The 18,326-nt window shown below is 31.5% G+C and overlaps 1 protein-coding gene across 1 annotated transcript in view; it reads left to right on the top strand.

Annotated features, from left to right (window-relative positions):
• The first annotated feature begins 1,228 nt into the window (after positions 1-1,228).
• The window catches only part of LOC115876322 (cuticle protein 7-like), a 24,764-nt gene continuing 7,666 nt past the window's right edge, over positions 1,229-18,326 (top strand). The window contains exon 1 of the mRNA XM_030892058.1: positions 1,229-1,389. Within this exon, the coding sequence (XP_030747918.1) occupies positions 1,229-1,389 (161 nt within the window). The remainder of the gene's footprint in view (positions 1,390-18,326) is intronic.

The raw sequence follows: 18,326 nt of genomic DNA, 5'->3' as shown, positions 1-18,326 counted from the left end.
TATTAATATACAAGGAAAAATAAATAATCCTTCAAACTATTAAAATTTAAATTACGGTTATAAAATCAGTATCATAGATTAGTATGTTATGCATAATAACAATACAGAGAGGCTCCAAGAAGACAGTTTGTATTGAAATGAAATTTTGTGAGCATATGTAAGTTATTTCAGAGCACTTTTTAAAAATATAGGGAGTTCTACAGAGTGTCCGTGAAAAAAGTTACATATCAAAGTTGTGTTTTTTGTAACGGAACACCCAATATATTAATTGATTTTCGGATTCTGCGAGAAAAATAAAGGTGAGTTTTATGAAGTATATGACAAAAATGTAATGTTTTGGACATATATAACATTTTATAGAAATAAAGAACAATTTTTATATTACAATAAAAGCCAACTAATTATTATTATTAACCTAAATTGGAATTTTTCCGACAAAAGTTTGAGACTGTATGATGAGTTATAACTCAAGAAAGGGGGCCACACAATAACTCCTAAAACTCCTAACATTCTTCATTCTACATTCCAGATAACAAATTCAAGCAATAGCGCTTTCTTGTTGCTAGTCCAATTTAAAAATTGAATATTCAATACTATATTTATTTTTAATAAACTTTTTACCATATATTTAAACGTGCGGTTTGGTGAATATACGTTACACACCCGCAAACTGAGAATTATTCATACGAACATAGAACGGTTGGTTCGAGTTTTACCTGGTTTGGCGCTGTTCCGGAAAATTATCCGCGAAATTAACTAACGCTTAACGAAAAGGGAATTATCACCATAAATAATCCGTTTCGTGCCACAACAAGCCCCGCTGTATGTGACTACATATGTGCGTGGGCTAAAACTAATGTTCCGGAAAATTTATCGTCATTGTGATTTAGTTGGCAAATTATCAAACCGTTATTATGCAGTTAACACCAATAAATACGTTTTAGGTTAGGTTAGAAGAAATTTTGAACCAACAATTCGTGTGCTCTGTTTTTGTTCACACGTTTTCTTGTTGTTCTTTACACATTATTTAAGTGATTTACAGTAATTTTGCTAAATTATACGAATATTCTCGTTGATTATTGGTTTGAAATAAGTATGACAATGTCCTCCAATAAAAATGAAAGTTGCTTAACTCTTTTAATTCAAATTTTGAGCTAGTAAATGAGCTAAAAGCTTTACCTAGACCATTATTAACACTATAATGTAATCTTTCTTTCAGAGAATAATAATGGATACACTATACACAGCACGGCTTCATGGGTTTCCACCAAACATATCACATTCATCGATAGAGACAAACATTAGTGAAGAAAGTGTTCTATCCCTTCTTATAGTGTTAGGAAGCAGTGTCTCTTTGGTAGCGTTAGTTTTTGCCTTCATCACTTACAGGTAAGACATAGTAAACTTAAACATTTACGACCAAAAAATTTGACTTATTATTACTGTTTTAAAATATTCAATGTGCTATTATTTGTTTTTATATTATTTATTACAAATAATATTATTATATTATTGTAATAAACTATTATTTGTTTCTATAAATGGCAACATTCGGATAAGAAGAAATGATTTAACATAAACTTATTAAACCTTCTCAAAACAATTTTTTTTTAATTCTTCAACCCACTTTAGATCACAAATCTAAGTGAAGTTATTGGGTTATACCAGAGTGAGATTGCCGGCTGATACAATTTATATCTAAATAAAATAAATAAAACAGGGGAAACCTGAAACCTTTTGAAAAAAAATCCTGGAAGTTCATAAATTTAGGCTGTCAGGGCAACACTCTAGGGAATGAAAGTCAAGCAGATAATAAACGATTTTGGGGTTGGAGAATTTAAAATAAATAAAAAAGAGAACGATTAAAAAAAGCATTTAAAATTTTCAAATTTTTCAGTGGAATACTTATTCTCTTTTATAAATCATTTTTTCATAGTCAAAAATGTTTAAGAAATGTATTGGATTTGTCGCAATTTTGTCGTAAAACATGAATGTTTCTGTCTTGTCGTTGTTTTGTCTGCTTGGTCTGAACCCGGCATTAGGTAGGTAAATTATGTCTAATTAACTTACTTTGATTACACATAAATATGTAGTTGTTCTGTGTCCACAAAATATTGTAACGTCCTGTATAATTTAACATAGATTTGAGTAGGTTTTTGTAACAAAGGCAATGTAAAAAATACCGATAAATTACTTTTCTAAAGCTAACCCAAAACGATCGAAATGAATAAAACAAAAAATTTAATGTTTGGATAATTTTATATTAGATTTACAGGAATATTATTAGAACACAGGAAGACGAAAAATTTAATTAATATGTAGATTTTCCAAAAAAAAGTCTTGTATGGTAAGCGTTTGATAGGACCATAGCAAACAAAATTTTCATATAAAGGACTGTTCTCTCGTACAAAGAAGGTTAATTTTGCAATAAATATTCATTCGGTTCAATTCAGGTTAAATATCTGTACTTTGAAATATTTTAAATGCTATTTTATAAAGTTTTTTTTCTCTTATATTCTTAATGTTTGTGCTAAATAGCAATTTATTGAAGTTATAATATGCAATTTATTGCAACGTAACAAACATAGTTGCCTCCATACAATTTTTAAAATTAAAATATTAGTTTTGAGATACCGTATGAAAAAAATCGGCGTCTAAGATGGCTGGGTAATGATAATCGATGATAATAAATTTGACGAGGTCATAAACGTTTCCAGATACACAAATCTATTTCCAAAAAAAATATTTTTTTCTCGTAGTTTAAACTACATCGTCTAGGGTTTGTCCTCCAAAATTATCATTGATTGTCGTTCCCCAGCCGTCTTGGACGCCGTTTTTTTTCGATCGTCTGGTATTAATGCTTTTATTTCTGATAGTGTACATAATTAAATTATTGCTGACCAGTAACAGTTTAAAGTTTGTGAAAACTTTAAATTGCTATCGATGGCAACATTATTAAACGCCTTGGTAATCAAATTTTCGATCAATCAATAAAGCTTATAATAGCTTATTCGAAAATAAATCAAATAATACCAAAAAATAAATAAGCAGATAATAAAACTTCGATGGTTTATGAATAGTGATGAAACTTTGACTTATTATTACTGTTATTACTGATTATCACAAGTTGTTTTTTCTTTGATCATGACATTTCCTTATCCCCAAAGTAATAAATATCCTGTCGAATCGAGTCTCCGCTATCAGATTCTGGCTCGCCAACTTTATTATTGATCTAATTATAATTAATAAAGTTGAATAATACTCTCTACAGACTTTGGTGCATTAGGTTTCCTACCTGAGTATTAAAATCTCACCAAGATTTCAAAGTTTCTGTTTATTGAGAACGGAATGGCAAACTTTTGAATAATGGCTTTGGTGTAATTGGAAGTGGAGTTTTCTATCACTTTTCTGTTCTTAAATTGATTCTTTAGTAAAGTTGAGGTTATAGTACTTTAGAAAAGTCTATTATTAATTTAGTAATCAATAAGAAATTGAGATTTAATAGAAATATACAAGAGGGTTTAGTTTTTGGACTGAAACTTTGAAACTGGTTTATTTATATTTATGATATTATTTTATTATGGATAATACTCTTCGTGTACCGGCGACTTCTGTTCGCATCGAATTAATCGTTTGTAATGGTGACGATAAAGCAATGCAAGAATTTCCATTAACATATAAATCCGGATAAAATTTTTTCACATTTATGTCAGCATGAGAAAAAACAATATGGCGATATTATTATATAACTTTTTACGTCAAGAAGTTTAAGGAGAATCGTGGTTAAGAAATTACCCAACTTTTTGAAACACCCTGTATGATTTTTTAAAAATTTCAAAATATGTAAAAAAAACAAAAAAATTATGCTTCTCCAAGCGTTTTCCAGAAAGACTAACCGTTTTTTAAATAAAAATAATGGTATTTGAGGGGCGTTTTTCACCCTCTTGGAATTTGAGATTCCAGAAACCCCCTCCTTATCGAACCTCTACACCCCACAGTCAATACGTTTGCCAAAAATCAGCTTTAAACGTCAAGTAGTTTAAGCAGAATCGTGATTACTCAATGGTCATATTTTATGAAACACCCTGTATAAATTTATAAAAAATCTTAAAATATGTAAAACAACAAAATAAAATATACGTGTTTAAGAATTTTTTAAATAAAAAATATTTTAATATTTGTGGGATAGTTTCACCCCCTTAGAATTCGAGTTTCGAAAAATCCCTTCTTATCGAACCTCTACGCCCTAAAGTCAATCTGTTTTCCAAAAATCAGCTTTTTACGTCAAGCGCTTTAAGCAGGATCGTAATTAATCAATGACCAGATTTTTCGAAACACCCTGTATAAATTTTTAAAAATCTTAAAATATGTAAAACAAAATAAAATATACGTGTTTAAGCTGTTTTTCGAAAAAGTTGACCGTTTTTTAAATAAAAAATATTGTAATATTTGAGGGGTGGTTTCACCCTCTTGAACTGGAATTTCGAAAAATCCTTCTTATCGAACCTCTACACCCTAGAGTCAACCTGTATGCCAAAATTGAGCTTCTTACGTTGAGTGGTTTGTGAGCAGGATCGTGATTAATCAGTATGTCAGTTACTTAAGGATTTTATATATTAGTATAGATAACTAACCAAACCAATCACAGAGCCAATTATTAATCTTCATTTTCTTACTAAAATTTCTAATAAAATGTCTCTATTTTGCAGTTTCTCAAATTTTAGTCTTTATTTATTGCATTTTTTACTACTGCAAAATACATTTTTCCTGCTTATATACTGCAAAATACACAGGGTTCTTTTTTGAGGTGTAAAATATTGACGTTTTCGGGGCATGTGTAAACAATCCAGCTTTCTGGGCACGTTTCGAATGTGACAACAGATGCGTACTCTGAAGTAATGTATTCCACGTTACCCAGACATTGTTACCCCATTTCTTGTTTTATACAAGGTAAACAAAGAAGAAGGTATAATATTTATTGAGTATAAGGTATATTTTAGATGAAAATTCTGGTGGCACTGCTATGTACTAAATTTGAATATTAGAATTGACGTCTAAATAATGACCTTGCCAAAATTATCATCGATTGTCACTCCCCAGCCGTCTTTGACGTCGTTTTTTTTCGATTATTACAGTATTTTAGATAAAACTGCTATGTACTGAGTTATACTCTCCTGTACTAATAAACTACTAATATTTACATAAAAAATACACTCAAACTAGACAACTTAAAATTACGGCCCTGGATATTCTCCAAGATTAACTTTTCGCAACGTTAACACACAGTTGCAATTTCAGAATTAAATTATCTTCATTCCAGGCAAATGAACATAATCTAGCTAATTTCTTAATTTCCACGGCATAATACAACGGCTGGAAACTTATCGTTTTCGGCAACACTTGCTCAGCGTCTGTCTAAATTGAATATACATACATTCCAAACAGCAGATCTAATTATATAACAATAGCGAGCATATTGATTTTGGTTTGAATTAGGTTTGGATATCAGATATTGAAAATTTAATTTGAATTAATAGAGAATTAATGGAGTAATGGATTTGAATATATAAATATCATTTGTAGTTTTACACTTTTTTATGTGCAGTTAGTTTATTACTAGTTAAAGAGTAGGTAGGGGTTCTAAGTCATGTCATGTCTATCTCCATCTGAAAATATTAATAACTTCTTTTAATACTTTCTTTGTAGAGTCAACAAATTTTGCTAAAAAGCTAACTTTTCCTTGAAAATTCTATCAAAATAATATTAAAAAATTATTTTGGTATTTGGCTTTAGAACTGATGGCATGTGTCCATCAGCAGTTTACCATTAGCTGAAGAAGTATGATTCTTGAGTTGGGGGTATAAATTCATTATTAAATAGCATGATTATCATCAAAAGAATATATTAAAAGCGAATTAAAACGAGAAAACTTTCCTCCAGGACCCAATCCAGTGGGTCCTTTCGAACTCGATGGCATGTGTCCATCAGCAGTTTACCATTAGCTGAAGAAGTATGATTCTTAAGTTGGGGGTATAAATTCATTATTAAATAGCATTATTATCATCAAATGAATATATTAAAAGTGAATTATAACGAGAAAACTTTCCTGGAGTGGGTCCTTTCGAACTCGATGGCATGTGTCCATCAGCAGTTTACCATTAGCTGAAGAAGAACGATTCTTGAGTTGGGGATATAAATTCATTATTGAATAGCATTATTATCATCAAAAGAATATATTAAAAAGCAAATAATAACGAGAAAACTTTCTGGAGTGGGTCCTTTCGAACTCGATGGCATGTGTCCATCAGCAGTTTACCATTAGCTGAAGAAGTACGATTCTTGGATTGGGGGTAAAAATTAATTATTAAATAATATTATTATCTCCAAAAGAATATATTAAAAGCGAATTATAACGAGAAAGCTTTCCTGAGTGGGTCCTTTCGAACTCGATGGCATGTGTCCATCAGCAGTTTACCATTAGCTGAAGAAGTACGATTCTTGGATTGGGGGCATAAATTCATTATTAAATAGCATTATTATGACCAAAAGAATATATTAAACCAAATTATAACGAAAAAACTTTCCTGGAGTGGGTCCTTTCGAACTCGATGGCATGTGTCCATCAGCAGTTTACCATTAGCTGAAGAAGACGATTCTTGGATTGGGGGTTATAAATTCATTATTAAATAACATTATTATCACCAAAAAAATATATTAAAACCGAATTATAACGAGAAAACTTTCCTGCAGTGGGTCCTTTCGAACTCGATGGCATGTGTCCATCAGCAGTTTACCATTAGCTGAAGAAGTACGATTCTTGGATTGGGGGTTATAAATTCATTCTTAAATAACATTATTATCACCAAAAAAATATATTAAAACCGAATTATAACGAGAAAACTTTCCTGCAGTGGGTCCTTTCGAACTCGATGGCATGTGTCCATCAGCAGTTTACCATTAGCTGAAGAAGTATGATTCTTGAGTTGGGGGGTAAAAATTCATTATTAAATAACATTATTACCACCAAAAGGATATATTAAAACCCAATTATAACGAGAAAACTTTCCTGCAGTGGGTCCTTTCGAACTCGATGGCATGTGTCCATCAGCAGTTTACCATTAGCTGAAGAAGTACGATTCTTGGATTGGGGGGTATAAATTCATTATTAAATAGCATTATTATCATCAAATGAATATATTAAAAGTGAATTATAACGAGAAAACTTTCCTGGAGTGGGTCCTTTCGAACTCGATGGCATGTGTCCATCAGCAGTTTACCATTAGCTGAAGAAGTACGATTCTTGGATTGGGGGGTATAAATTCATTATTAAATAGCATTATTATCATCAAATGAATATATTAAAAGTGAATTATAACGAGAAAACTTTCCTGGAGTGGGTCCTTTCGAACTCGATGGCATGTGTCCATCAGCAGTTTACCATTAGCTGAAGAAGTACGATTCTTGGATTGGGGGTTATAAATTCATTATTAAATAACATTATTATCACCAAAAAAATATATTAAAACCGAATTATAACGAGAAAACTTTCCTGCAGTGGGTCATTTCGAACTCGATGGCATGTGTCCATCAGCAGTTTACCATTAGCTGAAGAAGTACGATTCTTGGATTGGGGGTTATAAATTCATTATTAAATAACATTATTATCACCAAAAAAATATATTAAAACCGAATTATAACGAGAAAACTTTCCTGCAGTGGGTCATTTCGAACTTGATGGCATGTGTCCATCAGCAGTTTACCATTAGCTGAAGAAGTACGATTCTTGGATTGGGGGTTATAAATTCATTATTAAATAACATTATTATCACCAAAAAATATATTAAAACCGAATTATAACGAGAAAACTTTCCTGCAGTGGGTCCTTTCGAACTCGATGGCATGTGTCCATCAGCAGTTTACCATTAGCTGAAGAAGTACGATTCTTGGATTGGGGTATAAATTCATTAGTAAATAACACTATTATCACCAAAAGAATATTTTAAAACCGAATTATAACGAGAAAACCTTCCTGCAGTGGGTCCTTTTCGAACTCGATGGCATGTGTCCATCAGCAGTTTACCATTAGCTGAAGAAGTACGATTCTTGGATTGGGGGTATAAATTCATTATTAAATAGCATTATTATGACCAAAAGAATATATTAAAAACCCAATTATAACGAGAAAACTTTCCTGCAGTGGGTCCTTTCGAACTCGATGGCATGTGTCCATCAGCAGTTTACCATTAGCTTGAAGAAGTACGATTCTTGGATTGGGGGGTATAAATTCATTATTAAATAGCATTATTATCATCAAATGAATATATTAAAAAGTGAATTATAACGAGAAAACTTTCCTGGAGGGGTCCTTTCGAACTCGATGGCATGTGTCCATCAGCAGTTTACCATTAGCTGAAGAAGTACGATTCTTGGATTGGGGGTATAAATTCATTATTATTAAATAGCATTATTATGACCAAAAGAATATATTAAAAACCCAATTATAACGAGAAACTTTTCCTGGAGTGGGTCCTTTCGAACTCGATGGCATGTGTCCATCAGCAGTTTACTCATTAGCTGAAGAAGTACGATTCTTGGATTGGGGGTATAAATTCATTATTAAATAGCATTATTATCATCAAATGAATATATTAAAAGTGAATTATAACGAGAAAACTTTCCTGGAGTGGGTCCTTTCGAACTTTGATGGCATGTGTCCATCAGCAGTTTACCATTAGCTGAAGAAGTACGATTCTTGATTAGGGGTATAAATTCATTATTAAATAGCATTATTATCATCAAAATGAATATATTAAAAGTGAATTATAACGAGAAAACTTTCCTGGAGTGGGTCCTTTCGAACTCGATGGCATGTGTCCATCAGCAATTTACCATTAGCTGAAGAAGTACGATTCTTGGATTGGGGGTATAAATTCATTATTAAATAGCATTATTATCATCAAATGAATATATTAAAAGTGAATTATAACGAGAAACTTTCCTGGAGTGGGTCCTTTCGAACTCGATGGCATGTGTCCATCAGCAGTTTACCATTAGCTGAAGAAGTACGATTCTTGGATTGGGGGGTATAAATTCATTATTAAATAGCATTATTATGACCAAAAAGAATATATTAAAACCCAATTATAACGAGAAAACTTTCCTGCAGTGGCTCCTTTTCTTGAACTCGATGGCATGTGTCCATCAGCAGTTTACCATTAGCTGAAGAAGTACGATTCTTGGATTGGGGGTATAAATTCATTATTAAATAGCATTATTATCATCAAATGAATATATTAAAAGTGAATTATAACGAGAAAACTTTTCCCTGGAGTGGGTCCTTTCGAACTCGATGGCATGTGTCCATCAGCAGTTTACCATTAGCTGAAGAAGTACGATTCTTGGATTGGGGGTATAAATTCATTATTAAATAGCATTATTATGACCAAAAGAATATATTAAAACCCAATTATAACGAGAAAACTTTCCTGCAGGGTCCTTTCGAACTCGATGGCATGTGTCCATCAGCAATTTACCATTAGCTGAAGAAGTACGATTCTTGAGTTGGGGGGTATAAATTCATTATTGAATAGCATTATTATCATCAAAAGAACATATTAAAAGCAAATTATAACGAGAAAAACTTTCCTGGAGTGGGGTCCTTTCGAACTCGATGGCGTGTGTCCATCAGCAGTTTACCATTAGCTGAAGAAGTACGATTCTTGAATTGGGAGGTATAAATTTATTATTAAATAACATTATTATCACCAAAATAGTATATTAAAAGCGAATTAGAACGAGAAAACTTTCCTGCAGTGGGTCCTTTCGAACTCGATGGCATGTGTCCATCAGCAGTTTACCATTAGCTGAAGAAGTATGATTCTTGAGTTGGGGGTAAAAATTCATTATTAAATAACATTATTACCACCAAAAGGATATATTAAAAACCGAATTATAACGAAAAAACTTTCCTGGGTGGGTCCTTTCGAACTCGATGGCATGTGTTCATCAGCAGTTTACCATTAGCTGAAGAAGTACGATTCTTGGATTGGAAGGTATAAATTCATTATTAAATAACATTATTATCACCAAAAGAATATATTAAAAGCGAATTATAATGAGAAACTTTCCTGGAGTGTAGTAAAATTAAGTTTTGTACCAGAATAACAATTTTTTTATTGACTGCTTCCATTTATGGAATATATTTTAATAAATACGTATAGCTCCAAGAAGGAAAAGTCATATATTAAATTATAATGATTGATTTCTAAAAGACTTCTACTCTCATTTTACAGTAATATGTTTTTTTGACTGATTGATGTGCTTTTGAAAAGAAATCGATCATTGAATGAAAATATATCAGGAGTTTTTTAACGCGTCATTACAAAATAGAAAAATATTTTAGAATTGTCTCTCATGTAGGCCTGCTGAAAAAATGAGTAAACAAAATGTAAAAAATTGATATGTCTGAAGTAATAAAAAGTATGATTTCGAAAAGTAAAAGTAAAAGTATATTATTTTTTATTTCTAGATGTGCGTAGACATTTATATAGATTTTCCTTGATTTAAGTACGAACAAGACGAAACTGTCATCTCAATGAATACTTCAGTAGATTGAAGCTAAGAAACAATGAAGAATGCAGATTTTAACAACTAGGGAATATAAGGAAACGTCCAAAACACCTCATCACTGATATCGGAAACGGAGAAACCTCTGTAAAACCGTCTCAGATACTGGCTTTTGTATTACTGGCCGTGAGATTGTATCATAATTTATAACTAAATAAATATACTGGGTGAGTCTTAAATAAGTGCAAATATTTTCAGGGTTTATAAATCTCGATAAAAGAAACATATTTTCTCTTTTACTGTTTTTTCAAATAAGTCCAAAATAACAGATATTTTATTTTTGAAAATTTTCAAAAATTCTACTACCAATGTTGCTATGAATATAGTTTGTTTTTTGACTAAAAATTTAAAGTTTCCAAAATCTTCTAAAAATTTTAAAATTTTCAATTTTTTTTTCGTGAAATAAACCTACAGAGGTTTTTCTGGGATCGAAATATACTACCAATAAAAATATTTGCACTTATTTAAGACTGACCCTGTATATTCTATTTCCATTTCTATACGAAATCGTTCTAAAAGTAGCTGTTTAAAATATTTTCGAAGTAAATACATCTTCCCTGTCTCGAACCGAAGCATCTTGAATTTCAAATTCGCAGCCACGAGTGGAGAAAGCGATTTTTATTCATTTACTTTCGGTATCTTTGTAATAAATTTTCGAGCGCCCTCTCGGACGCCAACAAGACCGTGTTTGCGCTTTTTCGCAGCCTCTAAAAATAAAACACAAAAGAGGCGTAAAATATCATTCTCGCGCTCTTCCCAGAGAACGAGGGAGCGAGATAAAGAAAGGGACAATTTATGATGTATGAGGTTGAGTGCCTTTAGCGCCTTTTCTTGTTAAAGAAACGACGGGCATTATGTCTGAGTTAGGTTATTATTCGCCGGCGAGAATTTATTTTCAACTCGGATTGCATTCATTTTCATTTTTATTACATAATTCTTCATTGTCTGGTACGCATTTTATTATTTTTTGTTCAAAATAGTCTAGGCTTTATTAATCTGAAAAAACTTAAAATGCAACCTTTTATATTCACACCATTGAGTGTTTTTGAGTTATTAAGAAGTAATAGAAAGTTATTTCCTCTCTAAGACAGCGTCTTGGCATAAATCCACCTTAAAAGTAAAGATTTTAATAATCGATTTTCATAAATTTCGAAGCAGTTTAAATCCCGAAATGTTCTAAATTTAACTCTCTCGGTTTAATGAAGCAAAGTGAAGCTAGAAAATGAAGGTTAAACTCTATTATCACACACGAATTCGAACAGATGCGACTTTGGACTCAGTGTTTAATATTACAACGATATTTTTACAGGATATTTCTTGAAATGTTCTGAATATCTTAATATCAAGACCATTTGAGAAAATTAGTATGAAAAAAAAGCCTTAAATATGTAAATCGTTCATAATTTTATTTTTTGTAAATAAATAAAAATGAACGTTTGTACCAAACAAATTATTTTTGTTCCCACTAACACCAAATACCTCATAGTCAAGCTAAATTTTGCCCATTACACTAAAATATTAATGTAGTTTCGCCAGCTTTTGGGTTTGAAACTTTAATAAAGCCATTTACGTGAAACTTTCGGACCTATTCCGAACAGTTTCAGGCCGAAAGAGGCCGAAATTTCAGCGGCCACATTTGTAAATCCTGCAAATAAATTTCCATCGCCAAACGAAAACTTTTCGATGCTATTTTGTGTTGGTTTTTCCTCTCTCTGGGAATCGTGAGGTTTTTCTGTAATGGAGCCAATGAGATTCTTTGTTGTACAATGAAAACGCATTAGGAAAGAGACTCAGGGTATATAGTGAAATAGAATTAATAGTTGTGTGTTTTCGCTAAAAGGGACGATCCTAAATAGATTTGTAGGTTTTATTTTCTTGTTTTCTGTACAATTTACTCCAGGGAGTTAGTTTAATGGCACCATTTCGAGTTTTAAAATAAGAGTTTTTTAAGTAATATACTGTAAAAAATTAAAATACCCTTGAAAAGGAAAGACAAAATAATAGTCAAACTGTCGTATCTTTTAGTAGAACATTGTAAGGTAGATAAGTCGTTATATCCAATAGATTAACGGATAAAGTCACGTATAGATTGTGCCAATCAGATATGTCTGATATACATTTTAGATGCTTTTTTGGACGCCAACGAAACCCTGTTTTTGCTTTTTTTGCCTCTAAAAATAAAAACAGAAAGAGGCGTAAAAATATCATTCTCGCGCTCTTCCCAGAGAACGAGAGAGTAAAATAAAGAAAAGGGACAATTTATGATGTATGAGGTTGAGTACCTTTAGCGACTTTTCTTGTTAAAAAACGATGGGAATTATGTCTAGTTAGTTTATTATTCGCAGCGAGAATTAATTTTCAACTTGATGGCATTCATTTTCATTTTTGATTACGTAATTCTTCAGCATATAATACGCATTTTATTATTTTTTTTGTGCAAAATAAATCTAGGCTAAGCTCTCCGATTTTGTTCTTTTCCAAATTTTATTAATCTAAAAAACTTATAACATAACCTTTTATATTCACACCATTGAGTGTTTTTCAGTTATTAAGAAATAATACAAATTATTTCTTCTCTCTAAGAAGCGTCTTGGCATAAATCCACCTTAAAGTAAAGATTTTAATAATCAATTCTCATAAATTTTGAAGCAGTTTTAAATCCCGAGAGATTATAAATTTAACCTCTTGTTTAATGAAACGAAGTGAAACTAGAATACATGTAATTAGAATTATTGTCAGGTCATAAGGAAATAAATAAATAAATGCCTTTATTGTCAAAAATTTTACAATTTGTAGCCAAAGATAAAGTAAACAAACAAAAGAGAATACAAACAAGTATACAAATTACATTGTCAGTCCTTATTATTAAAATAAACATTTATAAATGTTTACAATGTTAAAGAATAAAAAAAATAAAAATAAGATTCAAAAATATTTAGTGAGTTTATAGTAAATATAGTAATAGCAAATATTAGACTAGTGTTTACAAGTTCAAACTCGATTATCAAAAAATATAAGTCATTTACGGCGTAGAAAGTCTTGCCTTGTAAATAAAATTTCAATGCTTTGTGAGATGAAGAAAATTATTTTATGGATTTGATTTTAAATTGTGCATTTTTTTCGAGTTGTATAATATTGAACTTTTAACTAACTCTGAGCGTGTGGTAGGTGGTAGATAAAGATCTTGCTCCTCGTTCCTGAGTGGATAAGTGTGAGATGGCCTATCTTGAGAAGCTGATACATGCTTACGTATTAGGCAAGCGGATTCAAATATAAATAAGGAAGGAAGAGTTAATATTTTTTAATTTTTAAAAAAGTCCTGGCAATGAGTTCTGCTGTTTAGTCCCAGTGAATATCGAACAGCTCTCTTCTGGAGCTTGAAAATGCGGTCAAATTGAGTCGCATAACACGTACCCGAGAGAGGGCATATCTGAAAAGTGACTCAAAAGTGCATAATAAACAGTTCTAGAAACTAACAAGATAAGTTCCTTAGAAACAGATCTTAATGCAAAACATGCAGAGTTTAATTTTTTCGACAAAGCATCGATATGCATGTCTCATTTTAGAGAATTGTCTACAACAAGCCCTAAGAATTTTACAGATTTTACGACGTCAATGGTGGTGTCAAGTACAAAAGGCTGCAACGAGTTTTTATACGACAAAGCTTTAGTTTTAGAAATGTTGAGACTCAGGAGGTTCTGAATCGCACAAAGATTTAATGGTGATTAAATCATTTGATATAATCCTCCTATGAAGTGCCGTGACGTTCTTGTTGCTCAAGTGAAGCTAGTGTGTCTGTCCGCAAAAAGACATAGGGTCTACTACTGAGCCTTGAGGTACTCCACATTCTATTGGCATGGTAGAAGACAACGTGGTATCCACACTCACAAGTTGACTTCTGTTGCTCAGATACGACTTAAACCATTCGAGATGTTCCCCTGAACACACAGTGCTGCAGTTTATTGATTAGGATCTTATGATTTACACAGTCGAACGCCTTAGAAAAATCACAGAAAATTGTTGCTATAGAATGATGATTATTTAGGCTAGAGTAAACTTTATTAAGGAGGGAAAACACAGCGTCATTTGTGGACTTGTTTAGAAATCCAAATTGTTGTTTAGTAAGTATTTTGTAATTAAAACCTTCTTTTAACCAACCTGTCTATGATCTTAAATAGCGTTGGAAGGAGTGTAATTGGGCGATAGTGAGAAAGCTTGATCTTAACTTACTTAATATGTTATTAATTATTGACAGGTCAAAAGGAAATTATTAAAACAGAGTATAAAAAATAATTTAAGAAAGCATTATTAAATTTATAAACTTAATATTGACAAAACATTTAACCACCTCTGTATTTTTGTAATTCCGATAGTCCCGATAGCCGAGAATATTTTAATGGCGGAGATAATAAAGAGAAAGAACGCGAGCAGGCAGAAGACATTAGGGAAAAATTTGCCGCGCAAAGAAGAACGAATTAAATTTGTGGGATTTAAATTGTACAAAGACGTATCTCGAGCTCGTGGACTCGTAAATTCTTCCATAGAAATGCTGACACTAAATATCCGCGCGGTTAGACTTCACAGGTTTCCCCTGAAAAGGAAACTATTCACTACCGTTTCAACGTTCTTTTTTTTCCACGTTTTTTTGTTCGTTCTTTTCGGTTTAATTTTGGCCCAACCGAAATTGAATTTACTCGAATGTAAAATTTTTTACGACTTCTTTATTTCCAGTGTTATATATCTATATACGCGAACGCGAATTGTAAAATATATAACGTTTTTTTTTCATTTTTTTGAAATACTATTATATGTATATGTTGATGTTATATGAATACAGAGTTGGTATCGAACTGTGTTCCGGAAACTTTGGTTTTGGAACGAACATTTTTTACTTATGTTTATCTGCAAAATATGCTGCCAAAGTTTCCGGAATACAGTTCGACGACCCTTATACGCAAACGCCCATGGCTTTATTTTTATTATGAAATATTTAACTTTTCTTTCTTCTAAAAATTCTAGGTTTTTCTGTCACTAGAAGAAAAAATCTACGTGGAATCCAAAAGGAAGCTAATTTAATAAACTATGTCAATGTTTTCTTCTTTTTAGATAAAGCATAGATATACAGAGTGTCCCAGAAACAAGTGCCAGTATTTTAAGGGTGGTATATCTCTATAAAAGAAACATATTTTCTCTGTATCATTTTTTCAAAGAAGTCTAAAATAACGGATAAGTTATATTACTTTTGAAAATGTCAAAATTATTTTTTGCTAAAATTTTGGGAACCACTGGATCTTTTCTGGATTTTCTTTTTTGTCGATTTAATCTACTACCTATGTTTTGCCATATTATCAAAAATTATGTTTTTTGACTAAAAACTAATAAAATTTCAAAAAAAATTTCAAAAATTCGCATCTCAAAAATTAAAAATTTCATAAAAAAACATAGGCGTATTTCTGGGGTTGAACTATACTATCAGTTAAAATACTTGCATTTATTTCTGGGACACCCTGTATATAAATCCATTTATTTATTATCGATTATATTTAGGTATTAACAGCGCTCTAAAAATACGGAACCAAGAAATATCTATAACATCGAAAAACGTTTTCTCTCGACCTCTATTTTTCTCCGTGGAAGAAGAGTTTGAATCATTAAACGCTTTTAACAAAATAAATCAGCAGGCACGTCCGGAAACGCGGAAAATGTGATGAAAACGTGGAAAAACGAAATAGAAATGCACTTTTCATAAATATTCTAAAGTAGCGTGTGTACGTTCCAACAATTCTTCGATAGGACAGCAAAAGAGAAAAATAACGATATTCCGAATATTTGTTCCATTATTGGACGGATTATTTGAGGAACTTTTATTTACTATATTATACGCTCGTATGATTGGAAAAAAAAACGGCGTCAAAGATGGCTGGGGAATGGCAATCGTCTATAATTTTGACAGGATCGATCTCTATACCTCATTTGTTAAAAGTTGACAAAAAACCTTCTTGTCAGGTAGCTCTTATGTAATTCTAAGTACTATGACGGAATAAAGGAGATATGATAATAAAAATACAGTGTTTTGTTTGGAAAATACATACTAGATTCTTACATCAGAAATGGGGATCGACCTTCGAGAAATTTTACCACGAAAGTTTCAAAAAGTGGCAATATGCCATGTTGTGTGTGAATCCATGGTAGGTACCAAGTGCTGAAAAATGAGGTAAAATCATAAAACAACAAGTTCAGCAGTGTTAGTGAATAAAATTAATTTTAGTACCTACAGTAAAATTTGGAAATGGGCTATTATTTATAAATCCTTCGGAAAAATAACCAAAGAATGGAAAAAGCCAGGACTATTAAGATGTGCAAGATGCTAACAACAAGTTATATTTGCTAAAATAGAGCGTTTGAGGGGCCATGTTGATGTAAAAACTACAGAAGTGAGGATAGATTTGAATAAGATAAGTACACAGATATGAAAGAGATCATTTGACCTCTATTTCTTTTTTATATAAATTATAATACTATATTATTGATATAGATTAATTAATATATTTGTACAATCTTGCAAGAGGCACCTCCGGAGTGGCCATTATCGCCCTAACACAATTATTTCAATCTACTGTAAACGTAAATTATATGGTCTTGTCCTGTCCCATGTTACCCGCATTAACTATATTGTCTGTGGGTATTTAAAGGAGGTCAACACTGTGCGTTAACGCCAAACAAGATTATCCTATCTACATCAGTTCTAAGCAATTCACACCGCAGTTATGCTGTAGTGTTATTTTTATTATTTCGTTCATGTATATTTAATTATTATTACCAATAGATTAATGTAACTTTTATTAATGTGCTTCTGAGTATTTAATTTGTTTGAAAATATACTAAGGGCTGGCAAAGGTTAGTTTTGGATCGACATTTCCGTATGTAAGAAAAGTACAATGCATTTATGATGTACTGAACAAAGAGAGAACTGTAAAAACATTGTCAAATGAATGAAATAAATATAATTAATAATAAATGTGAAAATCTTTATAAACAAATAAGTTACACGATTGCTGAAAATTGCAATGCACTAAAAGTAAATGGATGTTTTTTTTTAAATGTTGAATGAAAAAAAAACCAAGACTATCGAATTTTTCTTATTTAAACATCTTGTAAAAGATCCGAACTTCGAAATAATAAAAGTTTCAAGATCTAAAATAGTTATCGCGTGTTATGTGTTAAAAAGTTGAGTTTTTGAATTATCGCGATTACTGACGTTTTCTCGTTATAAAAAAATGGATACTCTAATGATATCCTTATAATTCGATTTCAGATGCTCAGAAACATATCTAATGATTTTATCTAGTTATTTTTTCGAAAATAAAAGTATTTTAAAAATAAGCGGCTTGCGATCGTGATTTTACTTTACTTGATAGAGAAAGGCGTACCGGAGAAATGTGGCAACGTCGCAACAGCACATCGTCGTATTTCTCTCACTCCGATTTAATAAGATCCCTATGCGATTTACCTCCACACATGTAGATACTGACCCAAAAGTAAGAGTTGCCAGCACGGTATAATCTACAAACTATAGATAGAAATTTTCAAAAAATCATATTTTTACTGGTTTTCCATAAACTTCTAACTTTCCATCGCCATAAATAACCCTGTATATATGTCGGCGAACCCTTAAGTCCAGTCCCTGTCGGCCCATCAGG

This window comes from Sitophilus oryzae, unplaced genomic scaffold (genome assembly GCF_002938485.1).
Source record: "Sitophilus oryzae breed Bouriz unplaced genomic scaffold, Soryzae_2.0 scaffold_1430_pilon_pilon, whole genome shotgun sequence".
Taxonomy (NCBI): Eukaryota; Metazoa; Arthropoda; class Insecta; order Coleoptera; family Curculionidae; genus Sitophilus; species Sitophilus oryzae.
This window is presented reverse-complemented; position numbering and strand designations above follow the sequence as displayed.